General features: G+C 52.6%; 1 protein-coding gene across 1 annotated transcript; it reads left to right on the top strand.

Moving 5' to 3' along the window:
* The first annotated feature begins 1,416 nt into the window (after window positions 1-1,416).
* Window positions 1,417-20,419, top strand: LOC128945527 (uncharacterized). The gene is made up of 12 exons (XM_054289287.1): window positions 1,417-1,425; window positions 3,486-3,595; window positions 4,418-4,535; window positions 5,369-5,468; window positions 5,796-5,992; window positions 6,047-6,130; window positions 13,709-13,746; window positions 16,146-16,284; window positions 18,011-18,101; window positions 18,299-18,468; window positions 19,274-19,345; window positions 20,324-20,419. Exons 1-12 carry the CDS (start codon window positions 1,417-1,419, stop codon window positions 20,417-20,419), a joined length of 1,224 nt encoding a protein of 407 aa, XP_054145262.1.
* The last annotated feature ends 350 nt before the right edge of the window (window positions 20,420-20,769 follow it).

Here is a 20,769-nt window from a genome sequence, read left to right as displayed (position 1 = left end):
CAGCCGGTAAATACTCTTGGGATAGTAAGGATTGGCCTCAATCCCTGCACTCTTGGAAAGCACAGCAAGGCCTTGGTGACTCTGCAGTGCAACTCAGTTGCTCCTTGCAACTGGTCATAGCTGCCAGTGCAGCGCTGTCAGAGAATAAGAAGCGGGCAGGTACAGAACAGAGCCCAGTTTACTCAGTGTCGGCCATCAGCTGTAGGGACAAGAGGTGAATGGATGGACTCCTGCTTGGCTCTGAACTCAGTGACACCCATGTTGTGTCTCGAGTGGGGTCAACAGCTTGTAGCAGTGCTCAGTCTGGCTCTGGCTTCTTCACAGTGCCTGTCAGTGGCCATTTGTGGGCTCTGCCCAGGTTTTGGTCATACCTGCCCTGCCACTGATGGCTGCTGTGACTGCAGGGGCTGGAGCCTTCCTTAGCTGTGAGGTTTCAGCAGCCACCGCGTTGCTGCAGCTTTGCCTGGACTCGTCAGAGGATCAGCAGCTCGTTTGTGCAGGTGTCTGAGCCACGGCAGCGCCTGAGGAGCGGCGCTGTCCTTGTTACCCGTCTGGGCTGTGCCCTTGGGGAAGATGGGGCACGTGGCTGGTGTCCAAGGGGCCGAGGGCAGTGCCAGTGACTGCTGCAGCCCAGGCTGAAGACATGGACTTGTTGTTCTTCACTAAATGGGGAATGGGAAAAATCATCTTCAGAACTTAGCCTGCTCGTAACAGAAGAGGGTCCTAATTCTTACAGCCATTGTTTTGGATGTAGCACAGCATGAGCTGCTGTTCTCTGAAAATATCAAGGCATTCTTTAGGCAAACTTTTGCGAGGTAGAGGAAATCCCCTCCTCTCCTGGATTTCACTTTGCAATATTCCTTCAGCTCTGCAAAAAGCAGCTGTTGATAAAACTTCATCCCAGATGGCAGGGTGCATTGAAATCTTGGAATTCTGAAACCTTTTGTTGAACCTCACAAGAGAGTGTTATCTCTCAGGAGAATGAAGGGTCCTGATTTTTCAGCCCTCCTTCCCCTTTGTGGACCACAAGCACTTGCCACGGTGCCAGTTCTTTTCTGGTCTCTGTCTGCTCTGACGGTTTCTCCGCGGGCTTAGTCTCCTCTTCAGAGGAGTGTGCAGAATCAGACTCTGTGCAGGCCACGTGTGTTACAGAGCTGCCTGTCTTCTTACTGCGGCTGCTCTTGTTGTTCTTGTTGACACTGTTGTTAGGCAACCGACCAGAAATTGCTCCGAGCCCCTGAGAGTGGAGCTGAGATTCTGATCCACTGGAAGTCAGGATCTCTGTTTTGAAGTTTGCTTCTTGCATTTTCTTTCTTTCAGGGAGTGTGGTGAGCGGGGCAGATCCAGAAAAGAAATACACTGGATGGAAAATTATTGGCAGGGGGTGAGTTCAGCCACGCTTACTCCTCCAGAACCATGAGTCACGTACGTGGCTGCTGGAATATCAAGAGGGAAGTCAGGCAAGCTGCAAGCATCTTCAGACCCTGGCTTTAGATTGTCCCTGTCTCAGTACTGGTCACAAGGCATCATCAAAGATAACTGCATGCTGGCAACCAATGTCTTGCCTGCCCTCAAGGAGGCACTTGCCTGTCCCTCAAGCGTGTGGCACAAGATTCCTTATTTTCCCAGCAGATCATGGTTTTGCCTGATTCTAAGTAATATGGCCCCACAACTGAAGGAAGAAAAAGCTGAGAGAGCAGCTTCCCCCCTGAGAGCCGTCAGACAGCAGCTCTCAGCAGCATTTCTTTCCAGTATTTTGCTGAACACAACTTTCAGTGCTCAGGACAATAAGACAGGCTGTGTGGCGCTGCCTGAGTTTGGCAGGCAGAATCAAAAGAGAGCTCTGAGTGCAACAGGACTGTGTGTGTTTCATTGCTTGGAAAGGCGCCCCACACGCACAAGCGCAAAAAGGAAGAGGCAAAGCAAACCCTCACATCCATAGTCTAGTGTGTACATTTGAGATTTGTAGCAGCTCTTTTTTCTTCCTGTTGGACTCAGTTTGCTCTTGGACAAGCTGCATGGCAGAGGGTTGCTGGGCTGCTGTGGTATTGTCTGAAGAGTAGACAAAGGCTGGTGTTTGAGGGACGCTCCAGGCAGCAGAGAGCTCCTGCCTGGGCTGCCTTTTGCTTCTCAGCACTGAACAGCTCCTCTGTTCTTGCTGCTGTTCTGCTCCTAGGGGTTTTGGAACCGTTTATAAGGCCTTGGATGCTGCCACAGGACAAGCGGTAAGTGCCAACAGCCCTTGCAGATTTCGCAGCTCTTGAGCGCTTTCCCTTGGGATGTCATCTGTGGCCAGAGCTTTGTGTTACCGGTCTTTGCTGCAAAGGCTGCCTAGAGGCAGGCTGGAAAATGCATGGTGGACAGACTTTGTCTCGCATTCTGAATCAATGTGAGGATGGCAGTGGTGTCTTTCCAAGAAGACCATGCTGTCTTGGACTGACTGGATAAGTGTGCAGAGATTAGCTGATGGCAGCAGCCGTCATTCTGGCCCAATTGCTCTTAAGCCCAGGTTGAGACACAGATAGGATTTGCCATTGTTTCCCATCACGAGGTACACTTTGAAAAGACCTAAAGATGGAGAGGCCTTGTCTGGAGCGCACTTTTGCCTTGCAGTCCTAGGGAGCCAGGGTCACACACACACACAGACACTGGCACACGGATCAGTGAGAAGAAGTTGATGAAGAGCCTTAAGTAATACCGCCTTGTGTTGGTCCTTTGTTGCTGACATTCCATTACAGAGATGCTTTTTGTGCTGAACTGACATGCTGGTGTCTTGGAGAGTCCCATGCTCTTTGGGGCTAACCATTCAGAGTCCTGAATTCTCCTTTCTGGCTCTCAGCAAATACAACTCCATCTTCCTGGTAGCTCCTTATCCACCTGCAGTGCTGTGCTCAGCAACTGCACTTGGAGGGATGTCTACAAGGAGTCTGAAAGCCCTAAGCCCTGCTTATCACCTGGAGTGCATCCGTAGTGGTCCACAGAAAGGATTCTTCATTTTTTAATGCACTCAATCATTACACATCTAAACCGTGTTGGGGAATGCTCTTCAGAGATGCAAAATCCAGAAGAAGTTAGGATGTGCTAGGATGTTAACTTTCCTTTGAGTTGCCTTGGAGTTGTTCTTTTTCAGACAGCATTTTCTCTGTAATGGATTGGTGTATTTACTTTGGAGCACAATCAAGAATGGCAGCAGTTTCTGAAACACTGATCAAATCCCCTAGAAATGCTAACCTATTTTCCACAAGTTGAGTTTCATTTCACAGAAGCAAAATTCCTTTGGCTTGCAAAACGCGTGTAAATGATAAGAGTAGTGAGAAAGGAGGTCTCACGGAGGAGTCTGCAAGGGCTGAGAGTGCTGTTAGCACATTGTGGCTGATGCTTTAGAGTCCCTTTTCACCGAGGTGACAAGGCATCCTGGCCCGTGAGTGCACGGAGGAAGAGGCTCTTGTAATGTCTGTTCCTAACGGCTTTCAACGTCATTGTAGGTGGCCGTAAAGGAAATTAATCTCCAGCACCAGCGCTGCAAGGAAGTATTGAAAGAAATCCTGGTCATGAGGGAAATGAGGAACCCCAATATTGTCACCTACCTAGAAAGGTAAGTAGTTCTGTATTTTTATGGGAATGTCAGTTTCCATACTTGCAAGACAAAGGTTTCAAGCACTTTGCTCGGTGGCAGAAAATTGATCTTGCTATGAACATCAGTCCACTGCTGTATGAGGCATGGGAGGAGATTGCATTCTTCTGGTTCCTGGCAGAAATAGCTTAAAGATAGTTCTCAGAAACCTGGCTCTCTTACTAAGCCAGCAGCCTCGATGATCACTTGCTGAATGTTCCTTTGCTGTTTTGGGGCGTGATTGTTTTTCTGAGTGTCGGAAGAGAAGTGCTGAGAAAGCAACCCAGAAATTATTTCCCTTGTGCTGTTCCCACTATTTTCTATTGCCTTGCATGCCAAAAGGCTAGCCAAAGAGACACATTATTTGCCGGGTTTGAAGTAGTTTTTTCCTGTTGGTGACTGTCCTTTATGCAAGGCTTCCCAAAGGGTGTTGGCAGTGCTGCACCTCCACCTCCCCTGTGAAAAAGCTGTGAAAACTGTGTCTCCTTGCTGTTGGAGTTAATGGTGCAATTTGTGTATGAAGGCAATGGGGCAGCTGCTGGGATGTGTCCGCTTCCAGATCTGCCTCTGCTATCACAAACTGCCGTTTTCCCCTGCTTGCCCGCTAAGCCGTCTCCTTTCCCACGGGTGTGCGATTAGATGGCACAGATTGCAAGCTCTGGATAGCCTGGGTGGAGCGTGTCTCCATTTTATTCCGTCTTCATTTCCCAGTGACCTGCAAGCAAAACTCAGCTGTAGTCTTTTCATCCGTATGGCAATTTAGCTGTGCCCATTTCGGTCTACGCTGTTGTTTTCATCTTCCAGCTACCTTGTCAATGAGTTTGTCCTGCTGGTGTTGGAGTACATGGATGGAGGCTCTTTAGCAAAAGTGGTCAGCGAGAAAAGGATGGCTGTAGGACACATGGCAACTGTCTGTCAGGAGGTAAGGGATCCTGCTTGTGCTTGGGATGCCTTGGACAGCCTCATAGTTCAAAAGCGCCGCTAAGTGAGTGATTCCGTGTTCAGAGCTTTCTTGCTGTGCCGCTCTTTTGCTTCAGAGAAGAAAGAGCATCTGGACGGAATGCCTGCCAGTGTCCCTGCCCTTACTATAGTCTGCTCTTTATCTGCTTTTGGCCTCTGTGCTCTCTGTCTCTCTTCAATTATTTTGTTTTCTGTTCTGCGCTTTGCCCCTCCAAGCCTTTGCCCAGAACCTTTCTGCATTGCCTTCTTTGCCTGTAAGCGCAAAGATGCCGGTGTGTGAGTTCTAAACCAACAGCAAAGGCAAAGAGAGACTCATCTCTCACGGGTCTCAGCTTCAAAGGAGGGCATGGCACCCACCACAGTTCTTGCTGCTGAAAACGGACAAATGACTTGAAATGTCTTTCAAATCTGCTGGCCAGGCAGCCTTACAGCCCTTTACCTCCAGTCTCCCACCTGAGAGTGATGCCCTTGGTACCCAGAGCAGGGACTTTTCCTCTTTTGGCCAACCGTTGTTTGTCCTCGGAATGGGGAGAGCGCATCGGCTGCAGCAGCGGTCATTCTGACTGGCTTTGCAGGGGACAGTCTCGAGCAGCAACTGCTGTTTCCCCCTCAAAGCCAATATGCCTTGCCTTAGAGAGATCCTGCGCTCCCAGGCTTGCAGCAGCAAGCTCTTCCTCTTGCCAGCACTCACTGCTCCTCTGAGATCCATGAATCTTCAGGAGCACTTTCCTTTTGCGCGTGATGAACTCAGATCAGGCTAACTTTTGGCCTCCTGCTTCTTTTTTTCTCTCTCAGTGCCTGAAAGGCCTGGCTTTCCTTCATGCCAACCAGGTGATCCACAGAGACATCAAAAGCGACAACATCCTTCTGGGCCGGGATGGCTCCGTCAAGTTGGGTGGGTATTCTTGCTCAGGGCACAGCTGTAGGCTGCTGGGAGTCTGAAAGAGCAACAAGTATCAAGGGGAACTGTGGTTTGTGTGTATCCCTTCCAGAGGGAGGGAGGCTACAGTGGAAACCTTCAGTGTAGATGAGGAAAAGCCACCACCCTGGGAATGGTGGTGGGTTTGTTAAATGGACAATTGCTAGTTTCCTTGGCTGCATCCCTGAGGAAAGAGAGCACAGCTGCTTTTCCAGCTCGATTCAGTACTACATTCTGAGACTTAGAGTGAGGAAATCTTTTCCTTGGTTTCCTACTTGAAGCAGTGTTTGTTTTTCTCCTCAGCTGATTTTGGCCTCTGTGCTCTGCTCACACCTGAGCAGAGTGAACGGAGGTCAATGGTGGGGACAACTTGCTGGATGGCACCCGAGGTGGTGAGAAAAGAGTCTTACGGTCCCAAAGTGGACACCTGGTCCCTTGGCATCGTGGGAATTGAAATGGCCAAAGGAGAGCCTCCTTATGTTTGGGAGACCAGTGACAGGGTAAGGTACAAATATGCTTCCGAATCCGGTATCCTTCTGGTCTGTCTCCATTAGACAAAATCCCATTCCCGCAGCTTGGATGAGTTCCAAGAAGGTCCACTCCTAAAAAGGTCCCTGCGGCTCACATCAGCTGTCAAGGCAAGACCTGTTGCCCCTTGGAATAGCTGGAGTTGCACTGGGGCCTTTTCACTTTTGGGGAAGAAGGCTCGTCTCTAACCATCTGCTAGGCAAGGAATTGCCACTGCAGACTGGGGTTGAAAAGAAGGGGTCTAGGTGAGCACTGAAGGCTGTGGAAGAATCACGTAGAGTCTTGTGTTTCCTTTCACTTCAGGCTAACCGCCTGATAGGCACGCAAGGCATACCAGATCTGTACGAGCTCAGCCTACCCCCAGCCTTGTGTGAATTTCTGGGCTGCTGCCTGCAGATGGATGTGGACAGGCGAGGCTCTGCCAAGGAACTTCTGCAGGTACAAGGCAAAGGGGCTGCAGGCCAAAGAGCTGCTCCCTGTCTGGGTTTGCTCCTCGGCCCAACTCCAGGGCATCAGATGGGTCCCACACAGGGTAATCTCTGCTCTGGCAGCTTTTCAAATGAGAACCAAGTAGGATCCAAGACTAGTTAAGGTTAGAAGGGAGTGGTGGAGGTCATCTAGTCCAAACCCCCTGCCACTGGCAAGGACATCTTCAAATAGGTCCGGTTGCTCAGAGCCCCAGCTCACCTGACCTTGAATGCTGACAGCGGGGCACCTCCCAGCTCTCTGGGCAGCCTGAGCCAGTGTTTCAGCACTCTCCTCATAATGAGTTTCTTCCTTAGAGCCTTTCTGAATTGACTCTCTTTTAGTTTAAAACCATTCTCCCTTTTCTCTCAATTGGCCCTACTAATAGATATGTCGCCATCTTTCTTCTAGGCCCCTTCAAATATTGAAAGGTCCCCTTGGAGACCTTGCCCTTCTGCAAGCTAAACAAGCCCAATTCTCACAGCCATTCCTCAGAGGAGAGCTCCCACCTTCTGGTCATTGCTGAGGCCCCCTTTTGCTCTCGGCTGCTGTTTTCAGGTTTAGCTGGTAGCAAAGGAACTGAAGTACAGCAGTGCTGGGGAAGGAGGCCTGCAGTGGGGCTTGAAGAACACAACAAAAGCACTCCCTGCCAAGCGCTTCTAGATTGGTCTGTGGGAAGGTGGGGCCTTTGCGGGGGCTGACTGAGCATCCAAGGGCATCCAGTTTGTCCTTCCTGCCCCACTCTTAGAGGCTTCTGCCAGCCAAAGAGAGACAGCTGAGCAGGATTTGTGCCAGCCTCATGTGCTGCCTGGCCCGCTCAAGTAGATGAGAACCACTGCAGCTTTGCTGCCACCTTTTGTGGCAGACAGGCAGCTGGCGACCGCGCCACTTCCTTGGCTCTCCCTGCTGTGAAGGAAGATGCCAGCCAGGCCAGGAGGAGGGGGGCATGCCAAGGCAGAAGACACTGCTCTCCTTGCAAGCCAGAGCTGAGTCCATCTGCGCTCTGCCCCTTCTGTCGGTGTGTTTCTGGGCCCTAGAAGAACCCAGCTTGACCCTGTTGGAAGCTCAGTTTGGAAAATAATGGTTCCTTCTCCCTTGGTCTCTTTTAATTTGGTTGCTTTGGTTTCTTTTTCCCTTTGGGCAGCATCCATTTCTCAAGCTAGCGGAGCCTCTCTTCAGCCTCCTCTGAGAGCCTGATTGCTGTCATCCCTGCAGCAAAGTAATGCAGGAAGCAGAGGAGATGACAAGGACCGCTTCAGCACCAAGAGAACGGAGCCTCTGAGAACAGGCAGGAATCCTGGGGAGAGAGGGCCCAGCAAACAGGCAGACTGAGACAGAGCGGGAAAAGAAGGTGCCACCTCCTGTTCTCCCATCTGCTGGTCCTTCTAATTTTCTGCTTAGGACAGCATAGCTGGAGGGCACAAAGTCACTAATGTTGTGCAGATTTGAGCAAGGCAGGAGTGGCATTGCAGGCGTGAAGGGAATGGGAAGGCCAGAGCTGTGTCTCAGGAGAAGGGACCTCCCACAGGATGCCACCGGCAGAGCCAGGCTAGAGCTGTGGGAGACGGCTGGATGTTCCCAGCTGCGGAGGAGGTGCCTGAAGCGGCTGGAAACATCCTGTGCATTCTTTGACCCATGGAGCAGGGTGCTGCGTGTGTGCTTGTCTGGCCAAATTGTTCAGAATAGTTGGCTTCCCGGTTTCCTTTTAGACTCCTGCCTTGTTGGCAGTCACTGGAAACAAAATTCTTGAGAGAAATGGATTGGCTTTGGGGCTGGTGGCATACTGGTGTTGTATCATGACTGTTTCATGACTTCTACTATTCCTCCTACAGATCACCATGCAACTCTCCACTCCAGATGCTTTTCAAATGAAAAGGAAGGAAAGAGGCAGTGAATCAATTGGAGAAGTGGAGCACATGACCAGGAGCACTTCAGGATTCCTTTCTCCGATGCCAGCTCGGAGCCCACCTCAGAAGAAAAATCCTAGACATCCACAAGCCATTTGGAAGAATCCCTTCCTTGACCATTCCAGGCACACCTCTGTGGCTCATTGGTGTACCCATGACTGGCAGCAAAGAGGGGGAATGTCCAGCGCCACAGCCAGCTTGGGCCGTTTAAGGTTGACCCATGAGATGCCAGGACCGTGAGCCAAGGCCTGGGTGGGCTCACCTAGAAATTGTGTGCAGACTTGGAGGCAGGTGCCACAGGCAAAGTCCATCAGTTTTGCCTGTCCGCTGGCCAGGTGGAGGAGGATGTTGTCAGCTTTGATGTCCCTGTGCAGGACCTCGCAGCTGCTGCAGTGCCTCACAGCCTCCAGCACATGGCGGAACAGCCCCCGCCCCAGTCTGCCGACAGGAATGCCGGCACACGAAGGAAATCAAAGAGGTCGTGGGATCGCTCTGGGCGCTTCATCACCAACAAGAAGTTTTGGCAGCGCCTAAACCAATCCAGGAGCTGGACAACACCATGCAACCCAGTGGACACCCAGCCCAGCAGTTTGATCTCCAGGGGCACGCAGGAGTTGGGCTGCTGGAAGACCACGATGCTGTCAGTGGGACTGATGCCGTAGCAGGGCTCTGGAAGCTCTCAGCCATCCTGGGATGCTCTGTGCCCTCTACTAATCGCCCTTTGCTCTCCCTCGAGGCGTGCTGGCGGCTTCCACCCTGCCGAGCCTCAGCTTATCCCGCCCAGCACAAGCTGGTTTCTGCTGCTGACCCCACTCCCTCACCAGCTCACCCCAAAGATGGGTGCAATCCCCTGACACACATTTGACGGCCACCTGCTAGCCAAGGGGAGCAGCGGGCTGAGCTTCCCGCCCGCTCTGCCGAGCCCCATCCTCCTCCCCCCTCACCCTCCTCTGCCCCCCGCCAGACCCCCACTCACCGGGGCGCTGTGCTCCAGGCACGTCCCCTTGCAGACGCTGCCGAAGCCGCCGCGCCCCAGCAGAGAGCCCAGCCGGTTTCACCCCTGCAGGGCCTCCTGTGCCTTCCCTGGGGCCAAACGCGGCTGGCGGCGCTCGGCCCGGGTCCAGGAACGGCCCCCGACCGCCCCTCAAGTGTCCCAGGACAGGCAGCTCTGTCTGAATGGGGCACCCTATTTCTCCTGAGCTCTATCACCAGCTGTCCTAAGCAGAAATGGCAAGTTTGGAAAGAAATTGAAATCTATGCCTTAAATGTCAGACACGCTCAGGAGACCCATTAGACAGTCCGAGGTGTGCTTCTGAAGGAGACATTTCACCCTGGCTGCAATAAGCACGCAATCTTCTCTTGGAAGATCTCAACTTTTATCTGATTAAAACTTCTGAAATGGAAAATTTGAAATCTGAGTGCGATTCCTTTATTCCTACTGATGTGGACACTGAAGTTTTACAGCCTTCACTGAAGAGCCTTCAGAGCGGCAGCCAAAGCAAGCACTGCAGCTGCTGCTGCTGTGCCAGACAGCCCCGGCTGGGGAGGGATGGCCTGACCGTGCCACGGGCTGCTTCTCCTTCCACAGCCTGGTGGTGCTTTTGAGCCAGTAATGACAAGTGGTAGGAGAACAAAGGAGACTTTTCCAGCTCCAGCACTTACGGAGGCATTAGGGCCACCTTCAGGGCAGAGTTCCGGCTTGCAAAAATAAAGCAGAAGGACACAGTTGGAAAATGCCTCCCTTGAGGTCTTCTTCTGTGTTGGAAAGGAGGGAGCCAAGTGCCGGGAGGAGCAGCAGGGCCCGGTCCCTCCTCTGTGCCTGCAGTGAGGGGCGGCTGCCGCTGGGCGGCGCCGTGGGAAAGGAGAGCCCCTGTGCGGGGTGGGCGGGGCGGGGCAGCCGCCAGGGGACGCCCGGGGCAGGGCGGGGCCTGTCTGTGAAGGGGGAGAGCCTCGGGCAGCTACATCAGGGCAAAGCACAGCGCCAGGGCAAAGCACAGCGCCAGGGCAAAGCACAGCGGCAGGGCAAAGCACAGGGCCGAGGTAGAGCAGAACGCCAGGGCAACGCACACGCCAGGGCAAAGCACAGCGCCGAGGCAAAGCACAGCGCCAGGGCAATGCACAGCACCGGGCAATGCAAAGCGCCAGGGCAATGCACAGTGCCGCGACAATGCACAGCTTCAGCGCAGGCTGACCAGCAAGGGAATGTTCCCGTGGAGTGCAGGATTTAGGCCTTTTGATTGCCAGTCCTGTGCTGAGCTGGCCCAGCACAAAGCCTCCTCAAGCCCTGCTGCCTCCTCTGCAGGCTTCCTGCAAGGCCTTTGCTGACTGGGTCCAATCAGCCAGGCTGGAGGCAGGCTCAGCTGATGTTGCAAGAGCTGCTGTCCAAAACAAAAAACTACAAAAGCCAAACCAGAAAGGCACTATTAGTTCCCAGGCCCAGTTCCTCCCAGGCGGAGGCCGGATTCCTCTGGTTCCCGGAAAGATGCAGGAATAGGACATGAGGGCACTTTGTGCCCCTTACCTTCATGTCCAGCACCTTGCCATTGCAGGCCAACTTAGCTCAAAATCACAGTGGCCCCTTTATCCAGAGTCTTCAGCTTGTTGGGATTTTCCCTGTGGGAGCAGCCTGGGAATGCTGCTTGCTGTCACAGGGCTTTGTTCCTTGCAGGAAACTCCAGAGACTCACTTAGGTCCCTCCTGTCTAAAACATGGCCTGGGTTAGCTGCCAAGAGGATGAGCAGTGTAAATCGTTCCTCAGCACATGCCAATCTCTGTAAGAAATGCTGATTCCAGTGGGATTGAGGTGTTGTTCTCAAGAGCACTGCAGTTCAGGCTTTCAGCAGCAAGACAAGAGCAGGCAGCTTGGCAGGCCTCCAGCATCCCCAGCACTCACCTGCCTTGCAAATTCCTCTGCTTCCTGTAGCCATGGGCTGAGGCCCTGTTCCTGACCTGCGGCCTTCTCCGGTTCCCCATGGCAGTGGCACCTGTTTGCTCCTGCCTGTGGCATATTGTGGGGAAGTCTAGAATGAAATGACAGCGGAGCATTGCACAAAACCTGAACTTTGGATCATTTGCCCCATTTGGTGGTTGCAGCCATCCCCAGCAGACATGGAGTTTGCAGTTCTGTGAGCTGTGCCATCCAGGAAGGAAAAACTAAGTTGGCCCAGGAAAAGCGCAATCAATGTACTAAGCTCCTGCAGGCCAGAAATGAGAGTGCAGCAAAGGACTGAAAAATGGAGTACTATGCAGTATGCACTGTGGGCAGGATAGAGACTTAAAAGCCGCTTCCGTGGAGGAATCTGACCTTGCCCATTTCCCACAAGCTGAAGGGAGTGGGCTTCTGCAAAGGCACCAGGAGTGCCTTCAGTGTTGGACAGAGAACTTTTTCAGGAGAAGAGCTGCCTTGGGAGCTGGAGAGAAGGAGCAAATGCGCCCATGCGTGCACCCACAGAGTGAGGGCTGCTCCAAGGGCACTCCCTGCCATGCCGAGGACACGGGCACTGCCCCGTGCAGAGGATGTGTCCCTGTCATATTGACAACACCAACACTTTTCCAGTGCCATGCAAACACCTCTGGGTAGTTTGTTACTCAGGTTACTTTCTCCACTAAGGTGTCGTTCTTCCTTGAGCGAGCCCTAGAGTTTTCTGGTAGATGTTAGCCATGCAGTAAGTGGGCAGGAAGGAGAGGCAATCCAATTTAGGGAACTCTCAGGGATATTACCAAGGCGTGATTTTATCCACAGAGCTGAAGCAAGGGTTGCTTGTTTTAGTCAGAAGCATTGGTGGCCAAAGTGCTGTGTGTGTGCGCGCTTGGTGCCTGCTTTGTGTTCCTTTGGGATCCCTTGAGCTACGGGTTATGGACTGAAGGAGAGGATTGTGCTGCTTTGGGACGGAGGAGAACTTTCCAGGCTCTCTTTTGTGTTAGCTGTAGAGAAGGTTTGGTTGCTAGGCATGAACTGACAGAGCAACCCAGAGCTGCTGCTATTGTGATGTCAGTGCAGAGCTGCCACGTCACAGCGTGGTCATCAGGAGGTTGCCCTGGTGCAGGCAAGGCCTCAACGTCCAGAACAGCTGTTGGCGTTCTCGTTGCAGGAGGATCCTGTTCAGAGGAGTTCTCTGCCAACAGTCTGTGCCCTGAAAAGGGAGTCTTTTTCTTTTGCCTGCCGTTGTACGAGTCGGCGCAGACTCGTCTAGGCATCCTTTTGTTTCCCCTGCGGTTGTAGGGTCTGCAGACACCTACAGGTGTCTTTTTATTTTCCTTTTCTTGTTGTACGGTCTGCAGACTTGTGCAGGTGTCGTTTGTTTTTCCGCTTCTGTTTGTACAGTCCGCAGAGTGCCGCGGGTCTCCTTTTTTCTTCTTTTCCTTGCACAGTCTGGGGACTTGTGCAAGTGAGTTTTTCTTCCATTTTTGTTTTACGGCCCGACGACTGAAGCAGCCCTGCTGAAACGATGGAGCGAGTCCGTAGAGCAGTCAGCAGGGCTTTTTCAGCGATATCAGCCCGCAAAATTGTTAGCGGTCTGAGACGTAAGTAGAAGTTTTTTCCTTGGGGGCAGAACAATGAAAGAAAAGTGCCATGAAGATGCCATAACTTTGATAAAGCTCCTGGCAACAGTTTCAGCCAAAAAGGGGGTGTCCCTTGTCCAGCAGGGTGTGGACAATTTCCAAAATGCAGACTTGGAAGAGTTGTGCAGGTGTCCTTCTGAAAACTGTGCAGTTCTCTGAGGAACTTAAGGAAGGCATCGTTTTTCTGCATTCCCTCCTTAAAGGACGTGCCTCTCTAACTGGCCCCCCTCTGTGCGCTACAAGAGGGATTGGCTTTGCAGTGAAGGGCAAACTGCTGAGCAGATAGTGTGGGCTCCTGAACCCCAGCTCTGGGCCTGTGCTGTGTCCAAACAAAGCTGCAAGCGCCAAGAGGGGTTCAGTGGAAGCTTTTGTGGGGAATTGTTTACAGCAACCACGGGGCACATGCTGCATGCAATTTACAAAAAGAAAAGGAAGTGCAGGAAGGAGAAGAGAAGGAAGCTGCTTTAGTTGTAGGGGGGACAAAGAGCTCCAATGCAGGCAGTGACTGCTAAGGAACAATTTGCATCTTCCTGGCCCCAAGTCTCTAGTTCCTTAGTGGCAAAGCCGAGCAAAAGGTAGACGCAGCCTAGGATACTGGCCTGCAGTCCTGCTTGCTGGGCTACAGAACTGCTGCTCCCGGTAGGGAGGTTGTGCAAGGAAAATGCTCTCTGCTTGGCTGGCCTGGTTCTGTGGCATTCCTCAGCACCAGCAGTCTTGTAACAGCACCTGGTTTGTTCTCTCTTGCCGCGGCAGGTCGCCTCAGAGGTGGAAGGAGTCAAGTCTACAGTTCGGTGAGTGGGACGGGCACCCTTGACATTCCTGGTGCCTGAGGATTATGCAGCAAGCTGCGGGCTTGGCCTGTTGTAGTTGAGTCCAGGCTGGCAGGCCAAAGGAAAGTCCACACCAGTCCACGTCTGCATGTGCACTACCCAAACAATTCCCTCAGTTTCTTCCTTTTCTGTTGAAGAGGATTTAACTAATGTAACTGATGAAACTACGTTTAGCTGACAGAAGGCTACATGCTGATTGTAGCCTGGCTGAAATATCTCCTTCAGAAGCACATGGAGTCCTGTTGAAACATTAGTCTCATCAGCCCACTTGAAATGAGTATTAGAGACTGAGGATCCCATCTGTATTGAAATTCATGGCTTCTCATTAGGACCACTGGTGATAGAGCTCAGGAGAAATAAGGTTCTCTATGACAGCTTACTGCCTGTCCCTCATGCTGCTCTCTGTCTGCAGAGCACCACAGTAGCAGCCGCAGCAGCAGAAGCTGCTCTGGCTCGCTCTCTTCCACCAGAGGGTAAAGGGGAGGCAAAGCACAACAAACCTCCAACTGTGTTGTCAGTCCAGGCCTGAGCATCCTGCAGCAATCAGTGGCAGCTTTGGTTGTTTCAGTGCAAAGCTTTGGTGCAGTGCAGAGCTGGGTGTTTCTGAGCAGGCAGCACTTGCCCTTTGTGGCTGAAGATGCTGAGGGCTGGAGTTCTGCCATGACCTAGCGCTTCAGCCCAGCCACTGACACGTGGGAAATGGGGTCTGAACTCTCACATGCAGGCATCATTTTCCTGCCATTCTGACAGGGACTGTGAACTTGCCTTGGTGTCAAAATAGCTGCAGCGTGATGTCCTTTAGTGCTGCTGGTGAGAAAGTGAGCCCCGTTGTGCACAGTGTGTGTGCAGGCTCCCTGCTGCCAGCAGAGAGAGTGGTGCCAAGGCGCAGTTCACAGCCTTGTGGGGAGCACAGGAGCCACCGTTGCTGCAGGGACTTGCCCATCTCCAAGCACTGTCTAAGGAGCTACAGTCTCTTCTTTGACTACACCCTTAACTTTGACAAGAGCCAAGTATGCTGAGAATCCTGAGCAGCTCTGCATGGCTGAGACATTCCAGAAGGGCTGGAATGCAGTTCCTATTGGCTGCTTCCTAATGCTTGAAATCCTGAGGGGAAGCCTTTTGACCAGAGCTGAGCAGGGAAATATTCCCTGCTTCCATCCTGAGCCATTCCAAGCAACACAGGCTTAGTTGGTTACCCACATAAACAGCCCCACACAACAGCTTTTGCCTTCAGGTGAGCTGTGTGTGGCCGCTTGTTGCTTCTTGCAGCTCTCAGGAGCCAACTTCCCTGCTCCTTATTGCTTGTTTTCCTTTTCCATGTCCATTCCTTGCAGGCCCCGCTAGGAGAGCTTCTTGCCTCTCAGAACTCCTCGGCCCAGGCGGGAAAGGCAGAGAGGGAGCAGAGCACAGATAGAGTGTGCAGTGCCCAGCAGTTCAGGTGTGTGTTAAGCTTTCTCGCTTTCTCTGAGCAGGGTTGGGCATTGCTGGGCTTCAGGAGGTTCAGAGTCAAAGAAGAAATGTGGCTTTCTCATGGTTTGACTTGCTCAGCATAGACAGGGGAAGGCAATCTGTGGGCGGGTGTGGCTGCCTCCTGGGACTCACTTCTCCAACCTTCTCAAACCTTGACAAAAAGTATGCTGAACTGGACCAGAGGAAAAGCAAGGGAGGTTCAGGTTGGGTTGATGGAAAGGAAACCTTTGGACTGCAGAGGCAGCAGAACAAGTGCCTCAAAGAGCTTTTGCAGATTCCACCCTTGGAAATTTGGAAACCCCAGCTGGATAGGGCCTTGAGCGGCCTGTCCAGATGCCATAGCTGACTCCAAGTGCTTGGAGCTGAAGATGGGCCTAGAGGCTCCCTGGGGTCCCTGCCAGGCTAAACCATCTTGGGATCCTTTGATTATTGGATTGGAAATTTGTACCCACGTTCTCCCCAGGCTACAGCTTGCGGGCTCTTTCCTTGTTGCGCTAGTGAAAGCAAGAGTAATTGTGGGAGTGCTCATCTGGACTTACCAGGCCTCTCTTAGCCAAAGAGGAACTTTTGCAAGTCCGGTATCCACTGTATCAGAGAGGAGCACTAGCAGGCAGGAAGCTGCTAAGCTGAGAGTACCTGAGCATTCTGGAAATGTTTGGTGGCTTCTGAAAGCTAATTTGACTTCCTCCCTGGTGATTCTTTCACCTGCAGAAATGACAAAGAGAGATGGTGGTCTAGAGAGGGAATGGCAGCACTCTCTTGAGGTGGAAGTAGAGGGCTGTTGGAAGGCCCTGAGACTGCCCTGTGAGGGACATGGTGTGTAGTCCTGGTCTTCTTGCAAGGAGACTGTGTTTCAATTAAAGGCTTGCTTGTCTGTCCCCTTGTTGTAGAGGGAAGGAGGTGGCTGCATTTGAGAGCAGGCGCCACTCCTCACGAGAGAGGGCCTTGCAAGTGGCAGCAGAGACAGCAGAGGAACCAGAGCTTGCGAGGAACCTGCTGAAGGAAGAGGTTCCTCTGGCGGTGCCAAAGGTACGCTCACCTTATTCCTAGGCAGCACTTATGGGACAGGGAGCTGCCCCTAGCAAGACCGCCCCAAAGGCTGCTTCTGGCAGCAAGCCAAGACTGAGACTGTGCTGTTGTTGTTCCTCTTGAAAAATGGTGCCCCCTCCACGTCCAGGTTTGCCGCCGGCAGTGGCCAGCCCACAGGGGTCTGGAGAAGCTGCTCCAGGAGTTCTCTCGCCAAGGGCACACACTGCCCCGGGGGTGCAGAGACAAGGCGGCACAGGCACAAGAGAACGCTGCCCTGGAAGCCCGACTGGCAGCCACGGAGCGGGAGCTACGAGGCCTTTCAGAGCAGCTGGCAGAGGCCAGGTAAGGGCAGGGAGGAGCACCTGGGTGGGACATTATTGAGGGTCTGGAATGACAAAGGGGGTGAGCATTAAGTCAGGATTTACTGCCTCCTGTTTGCACTGCAGATGTGTCTCTGTCTGAGAAGTGAAGAGACAAGAGAAAAAAGAAAAGGATACTGTCACCTGAGTGTTACTTTTCTGACAGCTCCAGCTGTCAAAGCTCTTCTGGGCGCCCGCCTGGGACCCCCTTGCACATTCCTGGGCCATGTGCAAAGCAAGCCATCTAGGCACTGATATGAGTACTAGGGAAACTGTGCAGATGTTTGCTGATATCAGGAATTTCCCACAGGCTTTGGTTTCTCCTTCAGTGCATCTTCACTTCAATCTTTCTTTGCCAAGTAGTTGGACATGGCATTTTCAGAATTCAAGGCTCTTACATGTGAATGTTATCAGTAGGATGCTGATGCTTCAGGTGAAAGCTGCAGGGTTGAGCTGATAATCTTGAGACCCTTCTGACATAACTCTTGTCAGTTATGGTGCAGGAACCTGGAGTTGCTTACAATGGAGCAGCAGAAGAAGGCAAAGGTCTTGTGGCTTCTCGACAATGTCCAGGGATTCTTGCTGAGCACTTGTCCACCCACCTCTGTTACCTGTCAAGGTCCTCAGGCAGCTCCCTTCTTAAAGAGTATCAAGACATTTGGGCATTGCTGGCTCAGTTTACCAAAAATCAAGGGAGCAAGCATTCTTGTTCATGAAAATCCAGTAATTGAAATGGCAGGATACCTGACATCCCTCCTCCAAGACAGTGCCAACCAATTTGGATAAAACCTAGTTCTGGTTTCTTACTCACACTTGTAGAAGGTGGAGCTTTCATATATCATTCCTTTAGTCCCTTTGAGTCACTTTGAGAGCATCTGGTAAACAAAGTATCTCTACGTGCACTAGGAATAACAGTAAACATTGAGGAGGCAGTGCTCAGGAGAACACTGGCTTCTGTCCCCCTGCAGAGTGACTTGGAAGGGCTGATGAGCTCAGGGCTCTGAGCACAGGCTGGGCTTTTGCTTGTTGGCAGAGACTTTGTGGGCACAGCCACCCATGAGGACTGTGTCTGGCAACAGCAATTTGAGCACTGACTGCTGAGCTCAAACTCAGCTGGCCTTTCTGCGCTGGGCTAGGTCATGAGGAAAAGCTGGCCAACCACCTGGATGGTCCTGCTTTGCTATTTTAAGTAACAGAAACAATCTTGCTGGAGCTGAGTTTCCATGCATGCCCTTTTCCATGCTCAGGATATGTAACTGAAGGTATGTCCAACTGGAGAAACTGCCCCTGTGTGCCAGGAACAATTTCTCCTCATCTTCACACCTTGTAGGTCAGAGAAGGAGAGCCTGCAAAGCAGCCTGCTGCAGGCTCAGCAGCACGTATCGGAGCTGGAGATCACCAGGAGCCGTCTGGAAGCCCAAGTGCGCACGGCCACACGGGCCCAGGAGGTGATACTCGGTGAGAGCCTGGTGTACTTTGTTTCTGGTGATGGCCCAGCCTAGTGCAGTTGCTCCAAAGGCAGCTCTGTCCACAGGGCTCCTGAGGAGGAAGGGAACTGAGCACAGGTCCCTCCTTGCCTGAGACTGAAAGGGCTTCAGGTCAGTAGAGTCTCCGCTTGTGTAGTCTCTGACTGTTGCCGTTTGTCATGTTTGCAGAGGATGTGAAGGGCCTCCGTCAGGAGCTGCAAGCTGTAAGATCTCTCAGCAAGCAGCAATGTGAAGAAATGGCTCAAGAGCTCCGCTGGGCAGAAGAGCAGTGCTGCAAGGCTCTCAGACACTGGCAATCTGCTCAGAAAGAGGAAAAAAGGAAGCTCCAGCAAGAAATGGTAAGCGACAATATGCACGGAAGTTTTCAGGCCAACTTGGTGGGCTGGCTTAGCAGAAGAGCAGCCTGGGTGACATGGCAGCAAGCATCTGCTGTAGTCTACACATTACTGGGCTACACACAGCAGAGGGCTTCAAGGGCTCCTACTAGAAAGCCTGTGAAGACCAAGAGGATGGTGCCGGGACAGTACCTGCAGCCTCGCTTTCAGGCTGGGTGTAAGCCAAGTTCCCCAGAGAGCTGGGTGGTTGCCACCCAAAGCATGGCAGCGAAGGATCTTGCCCACAGCCTGGTGCCATGAAGCAGACGGCTGCTGACCTTGCTGCACTCTGCAGTCCCAGCAACTGGGTTCCTTGCATTCTGTCCTTCCACGGTGGACAGAGAGTCTCCCCTTTGGGCTTGAAGCATACGCAACAGGCCCCGTGTTGCTGGTATTCCAGCTGGTGGCCTGTCTTGTGACTAGGGCATTGGAGTGCTGGCTTCCTCCTCATGCTGCAGTCCACCTGCAGGTTTTCCTTGATCCTAGGGCTGCGGCACTTTGAGAAGACAGCCTGTGAGAGCAGGCAGAAATCCTGAGGAGACAGGGGCTAGGAAACAGGCAGCCCTCAGAGTGGGGAAGGAAGGCGGAATCTCCTTTCCTTCCACCTGCTGACCCTCCTGTGAAGTTCCTGGTTAGAAGTGCTGGAGGGCACAAAGCCACTACTGGGGACTCTTCAGGTGGGGGGCTTGTGGGAGGGATGAAGCTGTCATTTTTTTCTTTGGGGAGCACGGCAGGGACTTCATCTGGAAGTGTCTCTTCCTCTCCTCAGAAGCAATGTCTGGAACGGCAGCGCTTGGAGGCGCAGGCGATGCTGGAGGAACGGGAAAGCTTCCTGGCAGAGGTACAGAGGGAGCAGGAGAAAAGGCTGCTTGAGATGAAGCAGGATGTTGCCATCAGGCAACCTGAACAAGAAAAGATAGGAACCAAAGCCAGTCAAGAGGCAGCACAGAGTGTGAAAAGAGAGTTTGTGTGTTGCTTTGGTCTCCTCTGGGCTCCTTATGGGCACTGCTTCTGTGGACACTGTCTGTCTGAGTGGGACTGCCTCTTAGCTGGCCCGTGGTGAACATGAGGAGGAGAACAAAGTGTTTTTGGACAGCGCGCGCACCTCAATCTTGGTGGCCACACAAGTGGTGTGTGGGACATTGAAAGGCGTCTTCTCTTTGTTCCTGTGCAGCTCCAGGGTGAGAATGCTGCTGTCTTAGCCAAGGTGCAGCAGCTGCAATGGGAGCTAGAGCAAAGCCGGCAGCAGCTGGAGCAGCTGAGGCAGCAGCTGAATGCGGAGCGTCTGAATGGGCAGGTGAGCCTGACCAGGCAGGGTGCAGAGGGAAGGGCAGTGATGGGGCATGAGCTGGACATCTCAGGAAAGGGGAGGCAAGGACTACTGCAGGCACTGGGAGCACAGAGCCGGGCAGGCTCCAGCGCTGTGCACCAGGAAGAAGAGTTGAGGTGAAAGAGTGAGAGCTGGGTGGAGAAGCAGAATGGAAGTGCCTACGAGACTTGGAATTGAGAAGGCTGAGCATGATGGCAGGAGCTAGTGAGACTTTTCTTGACAGAATATCAAGGACAAGATGCAGGCAGAGCTGCAGAAAGCTTGGAGCGTGATGAAGGCAGTGGAGGAGAGGTGCATAGAAGAAATGGAAAGGATGTGCAGGATCCAGCTGCAGTACAGGCTGGCAGAACAACAGCAGGTGAGTGAGAGAGCAGTAGGCACTGCAGTCATGCAACAAGTGGTCTCTGCTCTTCTCACCTTTCCCCTGCAGAGCAGCAGGTGGATGGGGGCAAGGCCCCTGACTGCCAAGCTCTGTGGTCTGCGTTGCAGCTCGCCAGCACGACACTTACTGGGCCACTGAAGCACAGCTTTGCTGCCCTGGGCATCAAAGCTAGTGCTTTGGCTGGTGGGCCAGCAATCCTGTGAATGTATTTCTGCTGGCTTCTTAGTGCCCACTTTGTTTATTGAGGAGTTTGCTCAGGTGAACGTGGTGACCCATGCACATTCTGAACAAGTTGTCCCTTTCCATGGCGAATGCAGGTCTCAGAACGGGGTGAAATTTTAAGGTCTTCTTTCCCTTTCACCATCTCTACTATGGCTGGCTGTGACAAGCTGTAGTCTCTGACTGCTTGTTTGGCTTTGACTTGAGGTGGAAGAGTTGACAGCTCAGTGTGCAGCCAAACACCAGTGTTGTTCCTGATGGCATGCCTGTGAAATGTGCTGTCAGGGGCATCTCTGCCAGCCACTTTTCTGACACAAACAAATTTCTTGTCCCA

This window comes from Melozone crissalis, unplaced genomic scaffold (genome assembly GCF_028551555.1).
Source record: "Melozone crissalis strain CALT ecotype California unplaced genomic scaffold, PUWL_Pcris_2 ptg000005l_1, whole genome shotgun sequence".
Classification (NCBI taxonomy): Eukaryota; Metazoa; Chordata; class Aves; order Passeriformes; family Passerellidae; genus Melozone; species Melozone crissalis.
The sequence above is the reverse complement of the archived record's forward strand: the minus strand, read 5'-3'. Positions and strand labels throughout refer to the sequence as shown.